Source organism: Perognathus longimembris, chromosome 9 (genome assembly GCF_023159225.1).
Source record: "Perognathus longimembris pacificus isolate PPM17 chromosome 9, ASM2315922v1, whole genome shotgun sequence".
Taxonomy (NCBI): domain Eukaryota; kingdom Metazoa; phylum Chordata; class Mammalia; order Rodentia; family Heteromyidae; genus Perognathus; species Perognathus longimembris.
This window is the reverse complement of record NC_063169.1, coordinates 67,244,934-67,272,883: the sequence shown is the minus strand read 5'-3', so window position 1 is coordinate 67,272,883 and position 27,950 is coordinate 67,244,934. Positions and strand designations below refer to the sequence as shown.

The following is a 27,950-nucleotide window of genomic DNA, read 5'->3' as shown; positions in this document are numbered from 1 at the left end:
GGCTGGAGGACCGATGGGGCCCACCGTGGCCCTCCGCCGGAGCAGAGGACACCCGGCGCCCGCCCGGGACGCCCACCGAGCCACGGACAGACGGGGTGTGCTGGACAGGCCTGGCGGACACTGCCATACTTGAATCAAGAGTAGGCGTTGCCTTCTGGAATGATCAGCCAGGCCTCACACAAAGCAGAGCAGACAGTGGAACACGAGTGCCCCAGAGATGCTCCCACCCCAGGGAAGACATGTCCTCTGCTCCCCACTCTAACACAGGACCCCCCCTTTTAGAAACAGACCATGCTCCCTTCCCTGCCATCCTGACGTTCTAAGTACACAGAGCCTCTGCTAGCTCCTTCCCGCTGCCCGCCCCAGGGATTGGTCCTGCACCCCCCGGGGAGGGCTGGGGGGCTGAGGAGGAGACACTCCTGGTCCACGACACCCCCCCACCCCCAGGACGGGTGCCCATCTCTCCCACCGCCCTTTCCACTTCCCAACAGCTCAGCCCACGCCTGTGCATGAGCTACAGCCACGTTCCGGCCGGCAGCATGGAGACGGCCTCTGATGCCCGCGTCTACCGCCTCATCCACAGCCCCTCGCGCCCCGCCCGCTCTGCTCCCGGGCCCCCCGCCCCCCGAAAAGGCCGCCTTCTCCCCTGAGCAGCACATGCCCTCCGCAGCGGCCCAGCCCAGCCAGAGCCGCCGGCCACGGGCCGTGCACCCAGGCCGCTCCGCACCCCGACAAAAGCCGCTGCATGAGGCGCCCGGCTCGGCCCTGCCAGCGGACAGGAGTGCTCCAGGAGGACCGGCTACTGAGCCGTCTGGTTGGTCCATGGGACGTGGTACCTTCGTACCCGTGTCCTCCTCCCTGGAAGCAGCTCAATGCCCTTTCAGCCTGTTCTCTGCTCGCGGCCCCAGTTCAAGTGTCCTGACACACAGCTCAGCGCCTGCCGAAAGAGCGTCCCTCCACGGAGGACGCGGTGACCCCCGCGGGAGGAAGGTCGGGCATTTTAGCATGGGACGCCGTGGACGTATGTGATTCAGATACCAACCGCCTTCCTCCCAGCCATGAAGCGCTCATGAGTGTTGTTTATTGTTGTTGTTTAAAGGGAAGGGGGATTGAACTCAGGACCTGCGCGCTGTCCCTTGGCTTTTTCATTCAAGGCTGATGATGCATGATTATTTGAGCCATACTTCTACTTCTGGCTTTTTTGCTGAATAATTGGAAGATAAGAGTCTCAGGGACGTTCCTGCCTAGGCTGGCTTTGAACCATGACCATCAGATCTCATTCTCTTGCATAGTCATGATTACAGGTGTCAGCCACCAACACCTGTTTCTCATAAGTTTTACAACTTATCTGAACAGTCATCATATTCAATGTACATCCTATAAAAGTTGAACTATGGAACTTGAAGGGATGGATATGACTGGAGAAGACAGAGGCGAGCGATGGAAGGAAGACACTGGTCAAGAGGCATTGTAGACCAAACCTGACTTGTTGAATTGAAATCCCTTTATGTAACTACTCAAAAATAAAACCTAAAAAAACTGAAACTTATTTGAAAGAATGACTATCATTTGCTCCAGGGATATATAGCTATAACTATATATATGTATATGTATGTGTATACATATACACACACATACACACATATATACACATATATACCTAATCTCTTGAGGAGCTAGGATTACAGGCATGAGCCAACAGTGCCCAGCCAGAAAAATAATGTGTGTGTGTGTGTGTGTGTGTGTGTGTATTGAGGGGTAGGGAAAGTCACAAGTGTAAAACCAGTTGAGACCTGTGGCTATTTGCACACACAAAGTAAGCAGGATGATAGGAAATGTGGCGTGCTCCAAGTGTACACGTTGTGATAGATAGAAACCTAGGACACCAGAGTGTGGAGGCCGACTCCTCCCCCAAGTCCACTGCTACCACGCCGTACCCCCCAGCTGCACCGGCCCTCGGGGCCGACCCCACTGAGAAAAGGAGGGCCGAGTTACCTTTGTACGTAGGATGTGACTTCTTCTTCCTCAGGGCAGGCGACTTGCTGACAGGCGCCACAGAGCCATGGTTATCGAGGGGCTCGTCGCCCCCCAGCTCGCTGTCAGAGGCCACGGCCTGCCGGAGCTCATCCACCAAATAGTCTTCGTCATCCTCCAGGACATCCCCTGGGAAGCGGAACAAGCACGCGCGGTGTGGGTGAAAACACTCCACTCGGGGGCGGCGGCCCAGCCTTTCAGCGAGAGGTACGTCCGCGCAGGCGCTGGTTAAACCCGATTGGGCTGGGGGGCAGGCAGAAGGTGGGTGCGGATCCCTCTGGGGTACGCGCACATTCCGGTAGGGACCGGATAAGGGAGGAGGCCCTCCCTGAACGGGGATGGCTCCATTTCCTGGGCTGGGATCGCAAATGGAGTAAAAGGGGGGAGAGGAGACAGCCCCCGGGGCCCACAGGGGCCCAGCAGCCGGGGACAACCGAGTGCATTTGGCCACGGGGAAGCCAAAGCAGCCCACACGAGGATGCTGCGGGACGTCCCCCCCACCCCCCCCCCCCGGCGCCGGGCGGCCTGGTCTCCAGGGCCAGCTCCTCGCGTCGCCCCTGCCGGCAGCCCGCCGGGGCTCCCCTCCCGTCCCATCCCCCCACGCAGGAGCTGTGGAGCCACACTGCGCGGCCCTCACCTGGGGGGGGGGGGGCAGCCCGCGGCCGAGAGGACTGCGCGCCCGCCCCGCCCCCTCCCCGCGGCCACGCACCTTCCAACTCGTAGTCCAGACTGGTGAAGTCGAAGCTCTCCTCCAGCAGGCACGAGTTGGCGGTGGGGGACACGGAGGCCATGCTGTCCCGCTTCCGAGCGAGCTCCTCCCGCAAGCCTTTCAGCCAGTCCTTGGTTTTCGGCCGAATCTTCACGGCTCTGCCTTTCACCTGGGGGGGCGGACGGCGGGAGAGGAGAGCGAGAGTCCCCGCGGCTCCCTCGGGCCACAGCCCGTCCACGAGTTGCCAAGGCCGAAGCCAGCCCAGGTTCACACCCCCACGCGTTCAGCGCGGCTCTCGTGCCCATTTATGGCAGACAGAAGCTGAGCTACCCCCACTGGCTCTTCACTGCACGAGGACTTACAAAGCAAGGCTTTGTCAGAATGGAACTACCTAGGGGGCGCGTGCTCTGAAACACAGGGCCTCCGGGGCGGGGTGGAAAGTCGCCCCCCACCCCCCCCCCCCCCGCAGGCCTCTCCGGCGATACCCCAGGAGCCTGCACGAGCCCCACGCCGGGTCCCTGCAACCGTCCAGAGCCAGCCCCAAGATGCCAAAGACCCCGCGGGCGGGCCCCAGGTCCTCCCCCGTGCCGTGGCTGCTCATAGACGGCTGGGGGGCAGCCAGGCCCAGAGGGGGAGCGAAGACAGGGCCACGTAAGTGTGGAAGCCGGCCCGCTCCGCTCCACGAACGAACAAGCAGCCCCTACCTTCATCCCATCCACGTCCAGGACGCTGAGCGCCGAGTGACTGTCGGCGAAGGTCACCAGCATCTGCCCCTGGTTGATTCTGGAACGCAGGAGAGGGGCCAAGTCAGCGCCAGCGCCTGCCGGGCGGAGGGGCTCCCGGCTCCCACCCCCCGAGGCAGAGGCTACCTGACCAGAACGATCGTCCCGTAACTGCCCAGGGTCTGCATGAGCTCGGCACGCAGGTCCTCGGGAAACTCGTGCTTCTCTTCTAGGGTTGGCGACTGGAGATTTACAACTACAGTGGCATCCAGGGGACCCTGGAAAGAGGACACTTCCTGGAAAACCCTCTCCCGGGCACCCACGTCGACTTCCTGCACTTCCACCTCCACGATGGCCAGCACGGGTCTGCAGCAACAGGAAGGGAGAGAGCAGAGGACGGTTAGCCTCCACCCGCCAGCGCCCGCCCCCCCCACGGCTGGAAGGTGACATGGCCGCCTCTGAGCCTGAGCTTGGGGCTCTGCCTTTCCCGCATCTTAGTCACATCTATCTATTATCTATCTACACACACACACACACACACACACACACACACACGTGTATTTTTGTGTGCGCACAGATGCCAGAACTTGAACTCCCTTAGCTTTTTCACTCAAGGCTGGCACTCTACCCCTTGAGCCACAGCCTCACTTCCGGCTTTTGGTGTTTCATGGAGCTAAAAGTCTCATGAGCTTTCTTGCCTGTGCAGGCTTCGAACTGTGACCCTTAGATCTCAGCCTCCGGAGCCCCTGGTGCCAATTGCCACTACTTTTTATAACACAGATATGCCACCCCGACGTGTCTCAGGAGCGATGCCACGGGCACCGGCTATTCCAGACACCACCTGCTAGCCGCCCGTGGTCCCCCTTCCACACTCAGCGTTGGTGCCCGTGGCCGTGCCAGAAGCTCAGCGCATTCACAGCCTGGAATCCAAGACGCGAACATCCCGCGGCATTTGCAACGGGGAAGTGCAAACGAAGCGCTCCATCGAGGAGGGTGAGCGGGCTCATTCCCCGAGTCTGTTTCAGCAGTCGCAAACCAGAAAGCCAGATCAACACCTACAGGACCGCAGCTCCAAACTCCCCGCAAGAAGCAAGCCGGACCACGTTCAGGCTGCGGCACTGAAATGTTCACCCGTGATGCCACTGGCTCTAGGGAGCAATGACAAAACGCCAGCGAGTACTAATTCCTGCTGGGTGCACCTGTTTCTGCTCCCTCTCTTTGTACCGTAGAGTCTCTCTCTCACACACACACACACACACACACACACGCACACACACACACACACTCCTAGGACCTGAGCTTCTGTGGTCTGCCTGTGGGGAGGCGGCGGCTCCGCCCGGCCCGGCAGGGAGCTCACCTGTGGTCAGACGCCTGCAGCTCCGAGCGGCCGTAGTACCTGAGCGTGCCCGGAGACCAGGTGTGCCTGACTTTGGTGCTGCCGTCTAGATCGTTGTCTACAAGGTTGAATTCTCCAGCTGCTCACGGAACAAAATCATACGGGAATGCCGTTATGACCATCGAGAGCAGACAAGAGATCAATCACCAAGCACCTCATGGCCCAGGCTCATTTACTTTACTCTCCTGAACTTGGCATCCGGGCTCGGGCTGCTTTGAGGTCTGAAAGGACCTCCTACGTAGACTGCCTGTGGTAATAAGGACATGACTGCCTTCCTTCCCCATGGCAGGCCATCCTGTCCTGTCCGGATTCTGGGAGCCGTAATGGACCGCTTGTAGCTACTGCACAGGAACAGGGCAGAGTCCCTGAAGTCGGACTCCCCTGCCCGCCCCCCTCAGCCGCCTGGGGCCACGAAGGTGTTCTCAGATTCCTCTCAAGGAACCGCTTATCCTTCCTGCCTGCAGATTCATCTCCTGGCTTTGACATTTCGGCAGACATCACTCTCGATGTGGGGAACCACCATTTATACACAAGATTACAGAAGTTCAAAGCTTAGTCAAGTTCACTTCCCACCAAGGCAGCAATACTGATTCAAAATGTACAGTGACAATTCACTGATTTCTTTGAAAAACTCCTCCTGTGTCTGGCGCATGTTGAATTTGGAACTGGGTCTTGAAATAGGTGAGAGTTTGGCTGAGCAAAAATAGGCTAGGTCAGGCAGCTGAGCGGATACGGGGACGGAGGAGAAGCGCCCCAATACTCGCTCCTCTCTCCTCCTGGCATAATAGGCCGAGAGCGGGGTGGGGCGGCGGGGGGGGGGGCGTGGGGAGGGAGAGCAGCTGGCTCACGTGCACGTCACGGTCCAGAACGAGGCCCGAGAGGGGCTCCCCGCGCTGCGGCTCCCCCCCCTACACTTTTGGTCTTTGCACTTGTCAGATGTCAGAATGTCCTTCTGTGACACGACTTACACAGCAGCAGAGCTGTCGGGCCGGGCGACGGACTGTCCCCGAGGACGGGCTGCCCCGGGCACTCACCCGTTTTATCCAAGGGGCGCTGCTTCCTCCACCACAGCACCCGGTCTGTCCAGGCTGGGGTGCGGCACTTGTCGCTTGTGTCATAGGCGGCAGAGCCCACGTCATACTTGTAGGTGGGAGCAAAATTAATGGCTCCTTCATGGAAGTCTTTAAAAATCTATGGGGAGGGGGGAAAAGACATAAGGTCACCCGAAGAAAAAGTAAAGGGCGTATTCCAGAGCGTTCTAAGAAGTAGCACCGCCTATGCTATATTTGCGAGTATGCCATAATGGCCTTCCAGTTAGCACAGAAGCCGTGGTGTTCGACAACCCTAGCTGACAGACACACTCTGCCAATGCCCTTCCCTCTTCTATTCCCCACTGCCAGCTGCCACCTCCTCCCCCAGAGGGGTTCATCCGGGTATTCCCAGTCCCACACGACACGTAGCTAAAGCCAGCATGGCCAGAGTCAGTACTTATAGACGGAGTCCACAGAAGCTCGGAGTGGAAGCCCATTTCGCTTCCGTTTAACCCTGGGTCTGGCTAGGGGTGAGATTATTGGCAGGGAGACGCAAGAACCACGTTTCTAGGGAGGTCTAGTATAGCCGCGTGTCCGCTCTCCACCACCCAGGCCCTAGCAGGCATCGGGAGGTGTGAAGGCAGAGTGAGCCTCCAAGGATGACTAAAGTCTCACTCGCAGAGAGACACCTTCATGTCCCTCTTTCCAGACACAACCAGCCCCAATCTCAAAAAGACTCCCTTCTGGGAGTCTAATAGAGACGCTGGCGTAAGCAACAGTAGCCACTGCGGGAGAGGATAATGAGGACCTCTGGAGGCTGCTGGCATGGTCTAGAAGCACGGATTGCAGAGCTGAATCTCGTGCTTGGGTCAGAGGCACCCCTAGGGACCTGCAAAGGGGCCGAGGATGGAAAGAAACCTTGGACAATCTGGAACCAACTTTACGGCCTGGGATACCTGCCCTGTCAGCCTGGAAAGAAATTTGACTTTCCCTTCAGTCTTTCTTGACTAGCAAAGGGGTATAGAGAAACAAGGTTGCATGGTTTCCTTCCTTTGTGGTAGACAGAATGTGCCCATGACTCTATGCGTAAACACGCCGGGTGATATGCCAGCGGTTACCAGTGAATGAATCCAAATATAACAGACTCGACGGAGAGCTCAACTAGTATAATCTTTTAGAAAGACTAGGTCAAAGCCCAACACAATCAATACCAGGCAATGGGTACATCCAAAAGGGGGGGTGGTGCTAAGGGGAGAGATGTTCATGAATGAATGGGGGGAGAGGGGAGAATGCAGTCAAGAATTCATTGTATTTCCCACAAAATTAAGAAAAGTAAGGGAAGGAGTGGGTTGGAGATGGGTGAGAACGCTGAAGGGTTGATACTGATCAAGATGCACGGTATTCAGAAACCACTGTGTTATACAGCACTTTCTTTGTATGATTAAAGATAATTAAAAACAAAAATAAATAAAATGGTATAATACCGCGGTAGAGCACAAAATGGTATGTAAAGCACATTCTATGCTACTGCAATTTGTTAGTATTTTCACCAACAAGAAACAGAGATATCACCAAAATGGCTGGAGTAACAGCCAAGTCCAAAGTATCACGGGTGGCTCTTTGAACTGCTATCAAGTAGCTCCACGGCTGCGGCACGTGGGTGTGGAGTGGCGGAGAGATTTGTCCACCCGCATTGCCCCCCCCACCCCGCACAGTGACAAGCTCATCAGACCACAAAATGCCTGCCACCCGAAGGCAGCTCTGACTCCAATGTAGAAGAGCCTCTTACCAATGAACCCAGCAGAGCTTGGAGTGTCTGAAAACGTAAAGGAAGGACACAAGTTCTGGGGTGCTGTGGGCTCCCCCTGATGTGTTGAATGCATTTGGGTATCTGCTACCCTGATGGCCTCTCAGCTCCAAGAAGACACATGGACCCCATCTATGACTAGCCAATAAGGACAGGTGTGTGTGTGTGTGTGTGTGTGTGAATGGACACAGCTGTTTCTCTAACTTTATAAGTCCTTCAATTTTCCACAGTACTAGAAACATCAGTCCACTTGCAAACATTTGGCAAACACTAGTGCATGCACGGAGAAACCAGTCCATACTGGAACTATAGTCTACATTCATTCCACATCGGAGCAAGCTCAACTTACTTTTCCACTTGATTTCTGTAGATGCAACTGATCAAATTCCAGAAGTTTCTTCCAGTCTTGGCGTTTAACAAAATAGAAGACTTCTTCGTAAGTAAGATCTATGCGGTAGTTGAAATCGCCACACCAAAACACGTAATCGTGAGAAAAAATGTTTCTCCCCTACGTTGAAAGAAAGCCACGGTCATTCTGGTCCACGGAGCTCAGAAGATGGGAGGGAAGAGCCACTCACTAGCCAGGACAAACAAGCACCGTTCTTAAACTGCTATGTTCAGGCTTTCCATTGTCTCATTCAATGGATGGTTCCTGAGTGGTCCAAAGCACTCTGACTCTAATGGGAAACAACTACTGACATTGAGTCTGCATTTCTGATCCAATCCCCACCCCAATGACCAGCCTGGGCTCTGTTTCTCGTCCACAGCCTAAGATGTAGGCACCAGATACTGAAGTGTTCCGTGTGAGGAAAGCCAGGTGGGAAGCCGCCTGTAATACAGAGACCTCCCTGAGCTTACGCCCCGTGACGGCCTGGCGGCCAGGAGCCTCGATCCCCAGCTCTTCCCCGATTCCAATGACAGCAGCTGCCGGTGACCCCGGGCTAAAATCCTAGCTATTCAGGAGGCTAAGACTGAGGGTTGAGGTTCAAAGGCAGCCTAGGCAGGAAAAGTCCATGAGACTCTATCTCCAATTAATCACCCAAAATCCAGAATGGAGGTGGGGCTCAAATGACATTCTGGTGTTAGCCTTGAGCAAAAAAAGCTAAGCAACAGCTTCCCAGGCCCCGAGTTCAAGCCTCAGTACCGGCACCAGATGGATGGATGGATCAATCAATAGATAGATAAATAAGTAGCAGATACCTGAACCCAGATCTACCTTGCTCCAAAATTCATTGTCTCCTCACTATGTGGTGTCTCCATACAGCAGTATAGAGAATTAACATATAGATATCCTCAATACATCTATTGGTGTGGGGGGCATATTATAAAGTCTTTTAATTACTTGGGGGGGGGTTCTCCAAGTATACTATTTCAACCAAAAGAGTTAGATTCTGTTTTTAACTATATACAAGAATTGAAAAATTTTAGGATTCTTTTCTTTCTTTCTCTTTCTTTTCCTTTCTTTCTTTCTTTCTTGCTTGCTTGCTTGCTTTCCCTTCCTTCCTTCCTCCCTCCCTTCCTTTCTTTCTTTCTTTTCCTTCCTTCCTTCCTTCCTTCCTTTTCTTTCTTTCTCTCTTTCTTTTGCCAGTCCTGGGGATTTGAACTCAGGGCCTGGGCATTTTCCCTGAGCTTCTTTTTGCTCAAAGCTAGCCCTCTACCACTTGAGCCACAGTGCTACTTCTGGCTTTTTCTGGTGCAGAGGAATTGAACCCAGAGCTTCATGCATGCTAGGCAATCACTCTACCACTAGGCCACATTCCCAGCTCAGGTTCCTTTTCTTGTTTATTCTTTTTTTTTTTTTTTTCCAGTCCTGGGGCTTGGACTCTGGGCCTGAGCACTGTCCCTGGCTTCTCTTTGCTCAAGGCTAGCACTCTGCCACTTGAGCCACAGCGCCATTGTTTATTCTTTTAACTCAAATAAAAGAAAGGATCAGAGCTTGTCATTCAAAACTAAAGTGTTTTTTTTCTTGTATTTTTGCCTTGCACACTGGGTAGTCCAGTTGATAAGACTCTGTTCCCACAGGGAACAGAACACATCCGTTATCTAAGATCCTGTTGTGCAGGTCCTAGCCAGCCTTCTCCGAGGCCAGAAGAATCTGTGGCCAGGGCAGGAGATGCCTGACCTCCCTTTCGGGAAGAGGAGGGCCAGGCCATCTCAGGCTGAACGTGCATGTGGAGGTCATTAAAATCTAAATAGAAGATCAGGTCTACAGGCTTCAAGCTGGAAACCCCGCTAGAGGGCAGCGTGGCCTGCGCTACCGGTGGCATCGCGGTAGCCCGCGGCAGTGGTGGCCGGAAATGCAGGCTCTTAGTCATGATTGGCTGATTTGAAAAGCAAAGTTCTTAGCTGAGCAACAGAGGTATGTGTGAAGATCGCACACGCCCAGCCAGAGTCGTGAGTCCCCACGCCTCCTCCAAGAAAATGGAACCTTAGAGTGCCCGGATGCAAACGTTCTTCACGAGTGCGAACCAGCCGCAGACCTACTCGCCCCATCCCCTCATCTGACTTAGAAAACCAGGAAAATGCACCCCAGCAAAGCAGGAGTACCCAAGGTCCTCCAAGAAGGGGGAGCAGGAGGGGCTGGGACACGGGGGGCGGGGCTTTCCACGCTCCTGCCACCCCCAGGCCTTAGGCCATCCCCCGTCCCCCCCCCCCCCCCCCGTCCCTCCCTGTGGTCCCGGGATCTGCCTCCCGGGGGCAGGACGGTGCGGGGCGGCCTCACGCACCGCGGGGAAGGAGAGCTTGTGCGTGATCTCCCGGTAGTCCTCATTCCTCTCCTTCACCTGCGACTGCCCAGCCGTCAGGTGGCTGCAGATGAAGCAGAAGCTGGTGCTGTGGAACTGGAAGCGGATGCCCACGGCACCCTTGTTTCCGGCCTTGCCCCCCATGCCGGTCTTCACCGTGTCAATGGCCACGTCCCTGCAACGGAAGAACGTCAGCCTCCCGTCAGCCACAGAACGGCGCGGACCCTCCTGCCAGACCTGGGCTCGGAGCCGGCTCGTCCTCTGCGGCCGAGAGCAGGGGGACCGCACGGCTGTCGTGGCCCGCACGGTCCTCACGGCTGAGGGCTGCCTCCTGGGGTGCCCCCCCCCCAGAAGGGACTCCCAGGTACCCCATGAAGCTGCAGGCACACTTTCGCAGTATCTGCCCCAGCAATCACGGGCCTGTGGCCCAGCCTGCCCCCGTGCGGCACTCCTGGACAGACAGGAGGGGCCAGCCAGCAACGCATTTGTAAGAGCTAGGAAGCAGCTGGTCCGGTTGGCCCGAGAGGTGGTCTCAGTCTGACTTTCCTGCAAGGCGCTGTTCTTTTGTTGTTGTTATAAAGGTGATATAAGGAGGGGTTAGGGGCTGGGAATATGGCCTAGTGCTAAAGTGCTCGCCTTGTATACATGAAGCCCTGGGTTCGATTCCCCAGCACCACATATGTAGAAAAAAGCTAGAAGGGGTGCTGTGGCTCAAGAGGTAGAGTGCTAGCCTTGAGCAAAAAGAAGCCAGGGACAGTGCTCAGGCCCTGAGTCCAAGCCCCAGGACTGGCAACAAAAACAAAACAAATAAACAAAAGGAGGGGGTTATAGTTAGGTGGGTCAGGTAAAGAGTGCATTTCTTTCCGGACAGTGTCACCCCCTTCCCCCTATAGTTCATTTTCCACATAGTATACAGTGAGTACCACTGCTCATGCACACTGTTCGTGCTTGTATGCAAATGCAAACCTGGAATACACATAAGTGTATGTGACCCTACACCCAGTTATTTAATGTTTTCATAACCACATCACAGATGGAGGCATTTCAGAGCACCTGCTGCCTGGTACACAAGGTACAGTGACGACGTGTCAAAGGGTTGTGAGCTAAGCTAAACCACCTAGGGACTGGTGTGTGTGTGTGTGTGTGTGTGTGTGTGTGTGTGTGTGTGTGTACACGGGGGGAGACCTCAGGCCACCTCTGGGAAATCTCCCAGATCCTCCGCCTCACCCCTCCCCTTGGTTAATCAGGCTTCTTTGAAAGAATCGGCATTTCCTGCCCAGTTATTCAGCTCTTGCTCAGTGGTTTCCGGTCTGTAAAACTCTAAGAAAGGCCTTCCCAGCATAGGACCAAGGTTTGGTGATAATCTTGATAGTCATCAAGATTATCTCTGCCTAAGGAAGGTCGGCTTCCTCAGTTAGGAGTTCTGTCTTGGCTTTTTTTTATTGCCAGACAATATTCTATTGAGCCCTCTTTTCCTTAGGAGATTTGCTCCATTTACCTAGAATAATGGCAGGACCTGACTCCTGCTGCCAGGAATCAGGGATCAGGGGGGAAGTCACAGAACAAAATACAAAGACTCACACCCCTCACTCCCCCGAGGTTTATAAACTAAATGTTCTTACCTGATGAACGGGACATGGTATGGACGCACAAAGATATAAAGACAGACGCCCACCAGCTGTGCCGAAGTCAAGAGAATGTACCTCTGAGAGCGTGAGATGGCTTTCTGAAGCTGCTCACCCCACATCTTTCTGTTGGTGGTACTGGGCAAGGAAGGAAGGGCAAGAAGTGAGCGAGAAGGGCTGCCACCCACTGACTAGCCCTCTCCGGCCCTCTGTTTTTAATTTTTGGTCCTGGTACTGGGGCTTGAACTCAGGGCGAGGGTGCTATCCCTTAGCTTTATGGGTTGTTGGTTTTTTTTCTGCTCAAGGTTGGTGCTCTGCCCCTTGACCCATAGCCCTACTTCCTCCTTTTTGCTGGTTACTTGGAGATAAGAGTCTCAGGGACTTCCCCACCTGGGCTCCCTTTGATTTGCAATCCTCAGAGCTCAGCCTCCCGAGTAGCTAGGATTACAGGCGTGAGCCACCTGCCCCTGGTTCTACCTATTCTTTTTTATGGAACGGAGTCTGCACCTCAACATGACTATTGTGCCTTGATTCTTCCCATGAACTAGCTAATTTTTTTCCAGTTGTGTCTCACATCTCAAAGCAGTGCCTCCTCATATCTGGACACCTAGCTAGGATCTTCTCGTACGAGCTCCATAGAGGCAGTTTTGTGTATTTGTAGAAGAAGTTCTTGTTACTAGGGCTGGAGAAGCTTAGAGGGAACGTCTGGTTGGCTCTGTGCCGGGTAACCTGATGGTTTGGGTCTCTCCTTCCTGCTGGGTAGAAGGCGCACACTCATGCTTTCTTACCTCTCCCCGGGAGATGGGAGTCAGCCCCCCACCCCCACCCCGAGCCCTGCCTGCCCTGGGATCCAGGTTTACACATGCCAGCTCCCTGCCCCGGGACCCAAGCCCACCAAGACACAGCCACAAACCGGCCCTTCCACTCCCTTCGCTCGCAGGGAGAGAGCAGCAGGACAGCGCATGCAGAGTGTGCACAGGGGAGCAGCCAGAAGTGCCCAGGGCACCAGGGCCGCAGGCTGCTGGACTGGGGCAAGCTGGCTCGAGCAGACTTGGGGGCCCTGCTCCCCAGTCAGGCTCCTAGCTCACGGATGCCACACGGGGCCCCTTACCTGGCATTGACGATATTCCCGGCGCTCAGCTCGACCATCTCTTCAAACCCCACAGCAAATACATCAGCCGGGGTGCTGTCACCTGGCAGGGAAGGCCGGAGATGGAGGAAATCAGAACGGCCGAGACCTGCACTGTTGGCTCACAGGGTCTCTGTTTCCCTCCCACGCTGCGCCACTCGGTGCCAGCACCAGGTTTCAGATCGGACGTGATGCTTTGGGGGTGCAGCCTAGGTCTCCTTTGTTTTATACACCCTATAAACCTAGCCCAAAGGTGGTGTTACACAGCATTTTCCGTGCACCTGAATGCTGTCTGAGACCCGACGTGAGGTCAGGGGTGGAAGGATGTCACGCCAATGCCCAGGAAGCTTTGAATGTGGGAGCACTTTGGACTTCGGAGCACCGGCCTGGACAGGAGCAGCATCGATTGCATGCCTGGCCCCGGCAGCTCGCCACTTAGGCTGTCATCTGATGACCGTCAGGTTCCAGTGCCCCAAAGCTAAGCTGCAAAATCTCTGTCTGGGACGGAAAGAGAAGCTGGGTGCTTATGGCCACTCGGGAGTCTGAGATCTGAGGATCACAGTTCAAAGCCACCCCAGCCGGATAAATCCCAGCGACTCTTATCTCTAACGAACTGGAAAAAGAGTAGAAGTATAGGGATGGATCAACTGGAGCCCTGCTACTGGCCCTTCCCCTTAAAGAGTGCCATCCTGTGGTCCCTCTTCTGAATATCCGGAAGAGGAGTCACAGTGACTTTGCTAGCTGGCACTTGGGAAGGTCCGCCCATGGCGCTTTAAACCTGCCGCGGAATGTAAACGTCAGTGCTCTTGAGGCGGTCGCCCTGCTGCTGCAGGTTTGACCACACACCCGATGTTTCGTCTTCACGCGTGACGTGGCAGCCCTCACCCTGAGAGTCCACGGCGCCCAGGAGCTGGGGAGCGTCCAACAGCCAGTCCGCGAGCTCCGCCGTGCCCAGGAGGTTGCTCCGGAACTGCTTCCCTCCGTTCACGTTCCAGGTCCCCACGGCGATGCGAACCCGCTTGAAATTTGTGAATTCTGACTGGCGCTCCGTCATGGCTTTCAGGATCCTGGGAGTCACTGTCGGGGGGGGGGGGGGGCAGAAAGAGGCAAGTTTCTCTCCAGCCCCAGCCCCCGGGCACCTCCCGAAACGCGGGAGGGGTGGCCCGCCGGAGCCAGCTCAGGACCCTGTGGATGTGGACCGGAGCACGTGTCACAGAAGGATGACACGCACCACACACAAACGTACATTCCCGCCCTGGTCCCACAGAACACGCACAGGAGGTAGAGCCAGCAGGAGGACGCTGCAGCGGACAATATAAACCGCAGGCTCTGTGTGTGTGCGCGCGCACGCGTGTAAGTGAAATGTTATAAATCTGCAATACGTGAGTGTAATAAAGTACATAGAACCTGAAGTGCCTCATCAGCCCAAAGCCCCGTTTTTGCATCTTCAACCTTCCATCCTATACACTCGAAAGGGTTTTTTTTTTTTTTTTGTATCTCAGACTTAAGACATTAAAAGAAATCAAGAACAGCACCATCACCGTCCTCTTAACCAAAATATAGTTGATGTTTTAATCTAGCGACTTGACCCAAATCTCTGCTCTGCCACTAAATAAGCCTCGCGATGGAATCCGGAGCTTGCTCACGTTTTCTGAGCTAGAATGACCCTCAGAGCTGAAGTTAACATCACCGTGGCTATCAGAGGCCAGAAAGCATCCTCGGTATATGGAAGAAGGAGAGAGAAAAGGCCTATGGAACTACTGTAAACATGGGCTCATTTTCCTCTCAAACATACAAAAAAAAGGGGGGCAGGGGCTGGGAATATGGCCTAGTGTAGAGTGCTCGCCCTGGGTTCGATTCCTCAGCACCACATATATACAAAAAGCCAGAAGTGGCGCTGTGGCTCAAGAGGCAGAGTGCTAGCCTTGAGCAGAAAGAAGCCAGGGACAGTGCTCAGGCCCTGAGTCCAAGCCCAGGACTAGCGAAGAAGAAGAAGAAGGAGAAGGAGAAGGAGAAGGAGAAGGAGAAGGAGGAGAAGGAGAAGGAGAAATACCAAAAAAACCCTCTAAAATTTATTCCTTCTTATAAGGAAGATGGCCAGTCTCCTCTTCTTTCCCTTTTCTTACAAAGGTCACATGCTCTGGGGAATAAGATGTCACTAAAACTTCCCCAAAGAAACCTCTAGCAATGGATGGACTCCTCCCAGCCTGCTCCCCAGGGTCTCCCACAACCCCAGGGACTGAACAGCAGACTCCTCCCTCGGGAAGCTCCCTGGGTCACACCACACCTATCGGGGAGACCAAGAGCCCCGGTCTCCCCGGACACTTCTGAAGTGAGACCTAGACACAGCAGCCGACCCTTTCCCAGCCCTCCCCATCCCCTCCTTCTTCTCCACAGAGAAAGGAGTGCACGCCAAACAACAGAGGAGTCCAGAACGGCCAGCTCCCTGGACACAGCGCTTCTGCACCCGCAGCTACGCATCCCATCCGCTCAACCACGGACTGGAACCCAACATGGACAGAGACTTCAATCCTGGAGTTTCCTCTAAACAACACAACAGACAAACTATTTCCATGGCACTAGGCGTGGCAAGTATCTAGAGATGACAAAGTAGATGGGAAGATGGGTAGAGGTTAAATGCCAAGACCGTGCATCTTCTTTAGGGACTTGAGGATCTGCAGATGTTGGGCTCCATGGGGAGTCTAGAAACAATGTCTTGCAGACAGGGAGGAACACCAGCACAGTATCAGCGAAAAGCTGTGTGGCTGATCAAAAGCTCTTCCGTGTCTTCTACCCACCATCTTGGATTTCCTGGTAGGGCCCTGGGGATAGTTAGCCACAGCCACCACCGCCACCTGCACCCCCAAAGCAGGAGACCCAGGACACCTGCAGAGCAGAGTTCATTACCCAGAAGGGCCGTGTTGTCCAGAAGCATCCTTCCTTTGTCTGTTGATTCCTCATTGTGGACGTCGCCCACGAGGAGCAGCTTGATGGCCTCCTGCTTCACCCCGTCAAAGAAGTTGGACTGGATGGTACGAGACATGGACCGGGCCCCATCCTTCAGCTTCCCCACCTGCAGGAGCCCAGGCACCGGTGTGAGGGGGACCCACGAGGCTGCCCTCCCTGCCCCCTCGCCCTGCTCCTACCTTGGCCTTCCCTTCCAGGGCTCGGCTGCCCGTGAACACCTTGCTCAGGCTATGCCCGTTCAGAGACCACATGGCTTTGAAGGACTCCACAAAGCGGTCAACGATGGGTTTTGAATTCAGCCCCAGGCTCTCGAGCTGCAGGTGAAGGACCTGAGGGAGGAAGAGGGCCCCGCTGTAGTTGGCTGCCTACGGGAACGTTCCCAGGGTCCTCCGAGTGCGTGCTAAATCCCACACACTGAAGATGCCCCGGGTCCCAGAAGCCCCTGTGCGACCCCGAGATACCAGGCGCTCTCACGGGACAGAAGGTGGTTCCTTGACCTCATTCCCCCTAATTCTGCTCAGATGATCTACCCAACCTTCCTTCTGATCCCTCATGACCCACTATCACTGATGTAGACTGCAGGCCCGGAAGGGAGGCGGCGGGAAGCGACCCCAGTTCCCTCCGCGCAGGATGGAGCTGAGGGGACAGTGGGCCACACCAGCAGACTCAGGCATGCCTCCTCTGGCTTCGGATCGAGCCTCAGCTCAGCCAGCCTCCCTCTGGTCCGGCCCAGCCGTCTTCATGACAGTCACTACACAGCCGGGGGCGCGGGCAAGCTGCCGCTCAGGGAGTCAGTCCAGACGCCCCGGCACACCCCCGTCACCCGCCCCGTCCCTGCAAAGCCAGCGTGGGGAGCGGAAGGCATCTCTCTGGGGCAGGCCCGGCCCGGCCCGCTGCGGGGGTGGGAGAGGGTGCACCAGCCGGGAGACAGACCTCGAGCGCGATGAAGCTCTGAACAGCGTTGGTTCGGTTCAGGCAGTCAAGACAGTTCATCCGCAAAGTGCCTTTCTGGAAACTTAGGACCACGAGAGAAAAAAATGGAATCAATCGAGGGACACACGGGGGAAACAGTCGTAGCCCGAGGCTCAAGGCCGTCAACCTCTAGGGAATCTTGTTCGGGATCGAACCCCTGGCCTCCTCCCTACAGGATCGCGCTACGGAGCCCTGCCCTGCAGATAGGACCGACGGGCCCCAGAGAACACACGCAGTAGACCTAGCCCTGACTCACGGCAAGGAGGGGCGGGTTTGTTACCCACGGTGCCTTTCCATAAAATTGCAAGGTCATCTAATTACCAAATGCTGCTTCCTTGCTCCTGAGGACAAAGGCAGTTTGGTGCCTGTGAGCCTCTGGACACAACACTGCCATCAGCTGTTCATTAATGACCTGACAGTTTCTGTTTAAAGACACCTTACTACGTACACACAGCCAGCCCCTTGCGATGACTTTTGATGGTTAGAGTACTAAATGCACCTTTATATAATTTGGTGGTGGTGGTGGTGGTGGTGGTGGGGCTTGCACTCAGGGCCTGGGCGCTGTCCCTGAGCCTCTTTGTGCTCAAGGCTAGCGCTCTACCACTTTGAGCCACAGCGCCACTTCCTAACGGCACCTTTGATACAGTGACCTTATTGGAAGCATGACTTACACAAGGGCACTGAGAGGTGAAGCACACTGCAGACGGCTGCCTCATTCACACTGAGCTCCCAGCCCAAGACACAACAACTGAGGCCTGAAGGAAGCTGATCTACGTGTGTCCTCTGGAGGGCACACCACCACTGCCTTCCAGGGCTTAGAGATGCCAAGCTACACCTTCATGCTGGGCTTGGAGCCCTTGCCAACAGTGAAGCTACCAAGAAAAGCACACAAAAAGCGAACCAATGCGGCATTCAAGAGCAAACAAGAGCACACACGTGTCTCAGCACGGCTGTTGAGAGAAGGCACTGGGACACATTTTTCGCTGCTCTGCAATTCTGTGAATGAACGCAAGAGGACCATGAGCGGTAGTGGACGGACGGATTCACTACTTGGGCGTCGACAGATGATGAGAATTGACTGAATGGACGTTTTCCTCCGGGGCCCGGATGAAGTCGCCCCAGCCCAGCTTCCCTGGGCATGGTGGTTTACACCAGCTCTCCCCACGGGATCCTCACAAGCCCTGTGGCACTGTGCTCACCCCCGCGCCACGTTTTAACCTCGTCTCTTCTATTAGGGTGCTGCTTTATCCAGCCAGCCAGGCTTTGCCATCTACTCACAAAGTTCACAAGCTGACTTTGGCAGGGAAGGAGAGGAGCGAAGGCCAGCACCGCCCAGCTGACGGTCCAGAGGACTACCTGTGCAGGCAGGCCAGCCCTGAGGAGCACTGTCCCCCAGGGGTTACAGCCCCTAGGCCCCTCGCCCGGCAGGAGGACAAAGCTCAGGCCAGACTCACCGTGGACTTACATTCTCGCCCTTGGCGAACACGTCAAAGTCATCCCAGTGTAGCTTTAACTGAGGCCTCAGCAGGTTCTCCAATTTCTCTAGCTTCCCACCTTTGGCAAACTGATGGAAGTCAAAATTGATCATAGGCGTGTCGCCGGCGTGGCAAGAAGCCCAGAGCAACTTCTGCGGAGGGAGAGAGGCAGGTGTGAGGGCGCGGGGGTGGCAGCGGCACGCCTCCTCCGGCAGCCCGCGCTCCGCGGCCAACCACGGCCACCCACGAGCGTGCACGAGTCAGCGAGGAGGCTCCCGGAACACCGGGGCCGCGGGGCGGCCTGACCCCGACACGGGGAGGACAGAAGCGACAAAGAAAACCTTGCCTGCACAAAGGCAGAAGCCCCCCCCTGGGGCAAAAGAGCCCGGAGCAGGGGTGGCACCCTGGGGACATCCCAGCCCTGCGGGGCTCTGGGAGGCACAGGCAGGGGAAGGGTTGCCCTGTTCTTCAGATGGCCCAAGTGCCCCAGCCCTCAAGGACAGCAGCCTGTGGCAGGCTACAGAGCTCACAATCCAGCTCCCGTTGCCCTGGTAACCAGCCCCATCCTGACAGGCACCAGCACCAGGAAGGGTGGGGGCCACCGGGGCGTGGGGAACGGTGACCCCTCAGAATGTGGGCAACGAGAGACAGGGCGGTGACCCTGGAGGCAGAGTGAAGCGGGGGAAGGAGGGAGACGCGGAGTCTGGGGCTGCCGCAAGTCCAGAGTGGCCTCTTCCACATGAAGCTTCCCGGCCCAGAAACCCCTCTGCCGGCTCCCGGGGCCAAGGACTGACCGGCCGCCACGCCAGGTGCCCACCTCTAGGCCTCCCCGCACGTACACGGGGGTTCAGGAGAGACTCAGCCAGCATGTGCACAGCCAGACGTTCCGAGGACCAACAACAGACTGGGACTCGGATTACCCCATCAGAATGGAAACTGACACACACGGCCACCTGCGAGCCGGTGGAACTCAGCCGTGGGGTTGATGGCTCCGAGCGTTACCCTGGGGCCAGCCCCTCGACCCGCTGGGATCTGATCCACGCCACGGTTCAGGCAGGCCGTCCTGCACCGGCCTCAGGCCGGTTGAGCGACTCCCTACTCAGAGCCAGGCCCCGGGTGCCCAGCCAGACCGCTGCCTCTCCCGCCACCTGCCCCGGGACCTGCGCTCCCCACCGGACTGAAGCCAGCGCTCTGGGTGGAAAGAAGCCCTGGCCCGGGGGAGGAGGCCACGCATGTCCATCACTCACGGAGGCAGAAAAAGGAAAAAAAAAATTGGTTGTTGTTGGGAATTTTCCTCCCCCCCCCTTCTTCCTTAAAATAAGCAGCTAGCATCACTGCCAAGCTGAGTAGGAGGAGAGACTTCTTGAGCTTGTTGCTCATAGCAACAAACCAAACAGGAAAGGCAGGTTTGGCCAAATAAAACCAGCAAGGAGAAAGTCCCTGTTTCAAGCATGTGACTTTTCTACAGAGTCAAACAAGAGCCCCGGCTGGACTAGGCTTCCTTCAGTGAGGGGTCAGAGGTCAGGGGTCGCGTGGAAGAGGAGGCTGCATCAGTCAGCCTTAGGCTGAGGTGGCTTCCTCGAGCTTCCACTAACCAGAGGTCTTTCACCAATAAGCAGGGGCCGCGGGAGCCGGGGCGAGCGCCAGGGAGGCCAATGACACTCATTCCACAGCCGTCCACCGCACACTGGCTGCCCACCGGGAGACTCAACGGAGACCCAGGCTCCTGACACTGGGCATGGAAGAGGCGGAAGGAGCCCCGACAAGGACCTGGCACATGGTACCACGAGGGTCTTGAGGGGTGCCCGGCCAGCAGGAGGGTTCACCTGGGTCCTCCTTCGAACCTAGCAGGGCTTGAGAGCCATCAGCACAAACACGCTATGGCTCTTCTGGTGGGAAGGCCTTGGGGGGCACCAGGCCGGCTATAGGGCCCCGCCCCCCTTCTCTCTTCTGCGCTAAAGCAACTCAGGAAAAGCAGGAAGGCTTCCCTTCCTGGGGGAGACGGGAGAAGGAAGAGGTGGGGGGAGAGAGAGGAGGCATTACCTTGAATGCTCTGTTGAGAACCTCCTCTCCACCTCGGTTGCCCAGCAAGTTCACCACCACCTGCTTCCCGTACTGCTCCTTCAGAAGAACCATGTGCCTGCAACAGCGGCGCGACAGCGGTGACCCGGCGGCGCGTGCGGAAGGGACAGACGGAGGCCCAGGCCCCACCATGTCCTCAGCCCCAAGTGCGTGAGGAGGAGGACGCTCCCTCCCCGCAGCCACCGACGGAGTCCAAGGGGAGCCCCGATGTTGGCTTTAACCCTGAGGACATGTGGTCAACTGGGTAAACACGGGCATCGGTTCTTATGGCACATAGGAAGAAGGCAAGGAAGTTCATCGCCTGCCCGAGGAATCGAAAAGGAGGCCATCCCCGCCCAAGGGTGAAACCCCCAAGGGTAAACGGCGTAAAAACAAGCAACGGCCCTCGGGAAGCTATAAAGATAAGTTCCTGCTTCAACACCTAGTGCTAACAGAAGCTAGAGAATTCCCTCTGATCATCTATCTGCAAGAATAAATGAGCCCTCGTAAGAGCTGGAGTTCCACTTCTTCCGCATGGCCAGAAATCCTCTAGTTGTTTAAAGTTTCTCAGAAATTTATTTCCCAGAAATAATGCTCCAAGACAGATAGGAGCTCACAACAACAAAGCCACCAAATACACCAGTGAACCAAAAACTTAGATTCAAAGAGAAAATCATTTAAGAAGCTATTAACTACTTGGGGAATAGGCTTTTTTTTTTTTTTTTTTTTACAACTACTTCAAAGTTGGCAATGGCTCATCCTTGAGCAAAAAAAAAATACAAATGAGGGCACAAGGCCCTGAGTTCAAGCCCCAGTACCAGCACAAGGGGGAAACAAAAACCTGCTAGCAATGAAATCTCTTAAGAGTGGGAGGTCTAGGAGTTAGGATATTCTTACACTTCACATCTCTCTATAATTTTTAAAACCTAGGAATGTTTTACTTGAAAACAAAACCAAGGCTGGTTGCCGGTAGTTCACACCTATAATCCCAGCAACTCAGAAGACTGAGATCTGAGGATTGAGGCTCAAAGCCAACCCCAGAGAGAAAAGTCCACAAGATTCTACCTCCAATTAACCAGGAAGAAGCTGGAAAACAGGAGGAGCGGCTCAAGTGGCAGATTATCAGCCACATGACGAAAAAGCCAAGGAAGAAGTGCAAGGTCCTGAGTCCAAACAAAAATAAACTAGCATCTTCCAGCCATTTGAATAACCTGTCATTTGAATAACCCTTAATTAATCAGGATGAATAGATTAAATCTTACTGCAACAAGGACCAGACAAAGAGCTGCTCTCTGAACACTGATTAATCTTCAGGGAAACCTGACAACAAATGAAACTCTCTTCTTTAACTGCTTTCTTGCACAAAGGACCAAGGCACACAAATCCAAAGATTTGGGTTCGGGGTTGGTTCCTGCCTCCCCTGTGCCCAGGCATGGAGTCTGTAGGCCTCAAATGGCACCTGACCATCCCTACCTGTCGAAAGCAGGGGCGTTGGCCTCCAGGCCTCTCTGGAGCCTCAGATGATGGGAGCCAACCTACAAGGAGAGAGAATAAAGGTGATGCTTCTGCTGTGTGAGCTGAGAGACCCGTCATTTGCCCACCCTCTCTCTCTCCACCAGCAACACGTTCCCCTCCCAAGCAAGCCAGGCCTCCTGGACTGTGCTGACAATGCTCCTGACCCAGAGGCACGGCCGCCAGAAACTCCAGGGTGAGAACACAGACAGCAATCACATCCCAGACGGTCCAGCCAAACATTTTCCAGCCCCCTCATTCCGCAACCGTCCTAAAATCTGGATTTTTGTCTTACCATCTAGAACTACCTATTGAATGCTAAACTTAAGTTCAGACCTTTAAAATAGGTACCATTTCTCTAGTCAGCTTAAAGGGGCTCTCACTGAGAACAATCTGAAGCAATTTGGAGCAAACTGGAGCAATTTGAGCATCAAATTGTGTAAGGACAGTGGATTATGACCTAGTAAGCAAAACAGGACTCTGAGTCTATATTGATGATAGTGGTGGTTAAACAGATGAGTGGAAGGACTAGTGGTGTGGAAGGATGGGGGTATGGATGGGTGGCGAGCTGGATGGGTGGAGGTTGACGAGGTGTGTGCGTGGGTACATGGGGAAGAAGGGCGGGCTCTTCCATGCAGAACGGAAAGCCATCATTTTGCAGCCAGGACAGTAGAGAAGAGCAAGTCAAGTTTGATGAGGAACTTGGTATTTACACGGTCTCACAACGTGGGTCACAGACTGCCAGTGAGTCGAAAAGGAAAACAATCCTAAGTAGCAAAATGCAGTAGCACCTTGACAGGTGACCCAAATCAACGTCACCAGGGGGCAAATGGACACCATGTGTCTAGAAGGATGCTGTTATATAGACAGGGAGCCATCTGTCCAGGGATCCCCACCCCGAAACACCAGGAAAACCCAGAGGGGAAGGCTGCTGACGTAACAACAGAAGGCCTCCGTTCTCAAACACTATCAGCGACAGGAAAGAAAGGCCTGGGGCCACCCCGGGTTAAGCAAGCCACAGCTGGACACGTAAATGTGGAGTGTAGGCTTGGACCGAGGGGCAAAGCTGCTCCAGAGGGCTTTCTTGAGACATCTGACTGACTTGGAAAACAACCACCTCTCTGGCTAAAACGCCGTGTCAAGGCCGGATTCCTCAAACGTGCACCTTCACTGCGGTGCTGCAAAAGTGCAACTGCTCCAGGAAAAACATCCGGAAACTAATGGTGGAGAGCAACGTACACAACCTCCTCTGCAGTGGCTGAGGAGACACATGACAACAAGGATGTGTGTGATCACTGCGTGTGACAATTGGGCAAATCGGGATGAAGGAGTTCTCCCTTGCGAACTAACAAATTTTCTGCGGGTCTGAAAATGCATCACGTGTTCAGCTTGGTTTTCAGAGCTGCCCGGCGGTACGCCAGATTCCCGCCCGTGAGGGGTACCACCATTGCTGAACGTGTGCCACGCATTACGTTACACCTCGATACCACCGGCCACGTGTCCCACGGCACGCTTGAGAACGTTCCCACCTAACGAACCGGTTCCCCAGCATGAGACGCAGAAATTACAGGAGAAGGTTTAGATATTAGAGATTAGACGAATGACAACCAAGTCTACATCCCATTGGTCCTGCAAAACTATGGCTACAAAAGGAAAGCATCCTCTGAAATGAGGCCCCTCGGCCCTGAACGGTGGAGGGTTCCCAGCAGGCTGAGCAGGGGCCTGCGTTCCACCGCTTGTCTTCCCTGTTCTCCTCTCTGTGGTGGCCACCGATGCCTCACTGAGAAAATGTCAGCTACAGAATCCAAACACGCCCGTGGGCCTGGGGTGCTGAGAAAACTGCTCCTCGGTCCGCTCCAGTCTTCCTTGGGGCTCACGGAGATGTGCTCCCTCAGTCACCTCCTAAGTCCCGAGGGCTAGGGCCCAAGGCCGGGGCAACGTGTTCTGCATCACCCGTCGGTCAGCACAAGAACTGTCCCAGCTCAGGGCCAGGCGGCAGGAGAGAGGGGAAGCCAACGGTCCAGGCTCAGAAGCGCAGCCCTCAGCCGTGAGGCCGAGCCCGCAAGGAGGTGCTGCGGAAAATGCCCAGCCTCGGCCCCGCTCAGACCTGCCGAAGGGGCGGTCCTCGGCCCCACCCTGCCACTCACAACGGGGACTCCCGCCCACCCCGCCCAGGGCAGCTCCAGCAGGCTGCGCTGACTCACTTTCCCTCTCCTTCCTGCCCTTTGCTCCGCTGCAAGCGCCCAGGAAGGGGCAGGAGAGGGCTCAGCGGGCAGAGGGGGGTCCCGGGCGGAGCCCTCACTGCAGAGCCCCGGGCCTCTGTGGCCTCTCAAGCGCCAGGATGGCCCCCTCCATCTCCTAAAGGGGACGTGGGAAGCCGCTGGAGCCCTGTGCTTCCCCATGGCCCCGTGCACCTCTCTTCAGTCTGGGACCCTTAGCGCCTGCCTCCTGCCAGTGCCTCCGCCCCTGAGCAGCGGCAACACCCCCGGGCTCTGTCCTCCTCTGGGGTCACTGCGGAAGCCCCAAGGAGGCAGCCAGGGCTGGCTGGGGGCCCTTGGGCTGACTGAACAGCTTTTTTTGGCTTCTCCTTATTCTCCTTCACCCCGGCCTCCCGTCTCTGTCTACAGAGCCAATTATCCTCCGCTCCCTAAAGTCATTAACCTGGCCCCGTACGCTACGCACCGAGACTCAGGGACACCCAGTGGGAGATCCCAGCAGAGACCCCACCCAGCACCAAGCTCTCCCAGCACCCCTTGCTCCCATGGGAAGGAAGGAAGAGAGGGATGAAGGGAGGGGAGGGAAGGGAAGGAAGAAAAAGATGGAGGGGAGGAAGGTTGGTAGTTGTCCTGAGGTCAATGTCTAGGTGTGCCACTACCCCCAAAGAACAGTGCGAGGCTGGCGAGAACAGCTCCAACCAGCCCAGCAGAGACAGCGGAACGGCTCGCCCCAGCTCCTGCCCAGCGAGGTGACACTAGTGGCCCAGAAGTGTCTACAGCCATGGGCAAGTGGCACCCATCAAGGCACGCCACAGAGTGCTTCCCAGAGGGCCAGCACCGCGGGGCCCTGGCGGGGTCTTCAGAACCCCAGGGGTTACAGCCACGGCTGCATTCCCTCTCGCAGAGGCTGTGTCCCCTGCCGGTGTAGCTCCTCTCAAGCCAGTGCAGACAAGAAGCTTGAAGGACACTTCAGCGTGGCCAGCTGCTCTTCCTCACCGACACTGTCAACTCCCTGTCCCCCGCTCCTGAAGGCAGAGCCTCCACCGGATTCCTGGAGCCCCTGGCACCCGGGAGGCGCCCCGCAAATGCCAGCTAGGTGAATACCAGGCTCAGCCGGGGGTTGCTGGCTTCCCATCAGGCTGAGACACTGGTCTTTGCACCACAGGGCCCTGGTTATCTCAGAGCCCTGGTGAACCTCATCACCCTCAGTACGCAGACAATGCCTCCAGGTTTCACTGCTTATTTCCACTATTATTATTATTATTATTTTTTGCCAGTCCTGGGGCTTGGACTTAGGGCCTGAGCACTGTCCCTGGCTTCCTTTTGCTCAAGGCTAGCACTCTGCCACTTGAGCCACAGGGCCACTTCTGGCCATTTTCTGTATATGTGGTGCTGGGGAATCGAACCCAGGGCCTCATGTATATGAGGCAGGCACTCTTGCCACTAGGCCATATCCCCAGCCCTATTTCCACTATTATTAATACCATAATAGCCGTTGCTTTGAGTGGCTATTTTGGGTTCTAGCTTCTGTGCTAAGTTCTTGTATGTATTATGATCCTTAGTCCTCTCTATAGCCCCATGCAGAAGGTATTGTTAACCTCATTTTACCAGCACAGACCAAGGCTTAACCAAGGCCAGAACTTTTCAGAAGTATAAACCATTAGTCCCCGGCAGTTGACTCTGAACCCTGGTCTGTGTAACTGCAAAGCGGAGGCTCTGAATCCCGCTGGCAAGCCATCTCACAGGCGTGGCTCTTTCTGCGGGGGCCGTGAAGAGCCCAGGACACATCCCAGGCTGCTTCTCACTTTGTCCCTGGCTCGATTCCGTTCCACTCACAGGGCTTCTCCATTTCGGCGACTTATGGAAATTGATATACCACACACAATCTCATGCCTTCGTGGACACACACACAGAGTCACTCGCAGCCCACATGTCTAGGGACTTAGGAAATAGGTCCTGACAGGGAAGAGGTGAATGTAGGCCAGAGCCTCGAATCCAGTGCGCATCCTCCTCTGGCTGTTTCCATGAGGTGAAACTGCAAACCACAAACCGGACTCCCGTGCAGGTCAGGTGTGTGTGTGGGTGAAGTGTGCCGGCCACAGGAAGGAAAGTTCTACAGCAGCACACTGTAACAAGCTAGCCAAGTGGAGATGGGCACTTTAAGGGCAACATGTCAGTGTGACTATAACACGACCTGTTTATATGGTAAAGATGAAAAAGGCTAGAAGCACAAGGCTCTGGGCATGTGTCCTGAAGGCCTCAGGCTGGGCCCACAGGCAGACAGAAGATCACCACAGTCCTCCTCCTGGCCCCTCCCTCCTCCTCCCAAGCAGGGCTCAAGCTCTCCGGGCAGCCCCCGAGAAGGCACGACAGTACAGCTTTGCCCACAAGCCATCTGCCCACAAGCTATTCAAACTGTCATGCGACCTAAGTGAAGGCCAATGGGGGGAGGTTCAAAATGAAGAGAAATAACTGGAATCCCTGAGCTAGAGGCTGATCCTGGTGACTGTAGACCTCCATGGAAAGTGGCCCCCCAGTCCCCTCTGAAGATGACTGTCTCTCTTGGACGGCACATATGGGATACACACAGGTACTGGGCCCCACAGTGAGCAGATCCCTCGGAAGACTGAGAACACGAAGGCTTTGGAACCGTGTGTGAAGACACAGCAGGGGCTTTGGAGAATCATGAGCGGGTGTCAGCTGCTATGTCCCATGGGTTCTGAGCCAGGGCGAATGGGTACAGCCATCCCGGCGGGGCCAGGCTGTGTCTGGACCAGCACGAAGGTCAAGCTGGAGATCCGCTAACTGCCCAGGAGAGGACAACACTCTCAGTTCTGTTCTTCACACAAGAGAGATCAGAACATCAGCCATCCTAGAAGATGGCCAGGGGATCTGAAAGGATTGAGAGGGAACAGAGGAAGGGGAAGGACCATGATGTTCCAACTCCAGGGCTGTAGGAGAGCTATGGGACACAGCACACCTGGGAACACCCTGGAAAGCCAGAGGGTCAGAGCCCAGGACAAGCAGGAACTCACAGACAGTAAGAGCCTCCCCCGGTACGGGAGCGCAGCCTGTCTGAGGTCCTGGGAAAAGAACCTGAGGCTGGGAGGAGGGGTAAAGCTGGTGCCTTTCACAGTACCCTTCTCAAGTCTACAACCTGTCGGGGCCAATGTTGGGATTTCTCATGAGTTCTACATCACACATACCACACACTCCCTGCTTCCTCCTTACACTATACTCACTGATCTATGGGGTTAGTTAGTTTGCTGCTGTTGTTGCTGTTTTATTTTGTTGAGACAGGGCCTCACTAAATTCAGAGGTCAAGAGGCTTCTGGAGAAAAATCTCACATTGAAAGAAAATCGAGTTTCAAAATCCCCTTCAAATGCAATGTCCGGAGTAGGCAATCCTAGAGAGCCCTAAAGCAGACTACTTAGGTGTGAGTGCAAGCAGGGAGGAAGGGGGGTCTGCTACTGATACGGGGGCTTCCGGCAGCGATGAGAGGTCCTCACAGTAGGAGCTCAGTGCTTCGGTGTTCCCGTAGCACATACG

The 27,950-nt window shown here is 55.5% G+C and overlaps 1 protein-coding gene across 5 annotated transcripts in view; it reads right to left on the bottom strand.

The window, feature by feature from the left end:
* Synj2 (synaptojanin 2) overlaps positions 1-27,950 on the bottom strand; it is a 72,005-nt gene that overhangs the window by 9,717 nt on the left and 34,338 nt on the right. For 4 of the 5 annotated variants that reach the window (XM_048354368.1, XM_048354365.1, XM_048354367.1 and 1 more), the window contains exons 6-22: positions 22,146-22,207; positions 20,655-20,751; positions 18,591-18,763; positions 17,098-17,179; positions 16,344-16,493; positions 16,105-16,270; positions 14,083-14,274; positions 13,180-13,261; positions 12,066-12,206; positions 10,426-10,618; positions 8,049-8,207; positions 5,896-6,052; positions 4,823-4,940; positions 3,613-3,831; positions 3,448-3,526; positions 2,744-2,912; positions 1,996-2,163 (exon numbers count right to left, since the gene is read on the bottom strand). In XM_048354368.1, coding sequence (XP_048210325.1) covers positions 1,996-2,163; positions 2,744-2,912; positions 3,448-3,526; positions 3,613-3,831; positions 4,823-4,940; positions 5,896-6,052; positions 8,049-8,207; positions 10,426-10,618; positions 12,066-12,206; positions 13,180-13,261; positions 14,083-14,274; positions 16,105-16,270; positions 16,344-16,493; positions 17,098-17,179; positions 18,591-18,763; positions 20,655-20,751; positions 22,146-22,207 — 2,407 coding nt within the window. The remainder of the gene's footprint in view (positions 1-1,995; positions 2,164-2,743; positions 2,913-3,447; positions 3,527-3,612; positions 3,832-4,822; positions 4,941-5,895; positions 6,053-8,048; positions 8,208-10,425; positions 10,619-12,065; positions 12,207-13,179; positions 13,262-14,082; positions 14,275-16,104; positions 16,271-16,343; positions 16,494-17,097; positions 17,180-18,590; positions 18,764-20,654; positions 20,752-22,145; positions 22,208-27,950) is intronic. The other variant, XM_048354366.1, reaches the window with a different exon arrangement.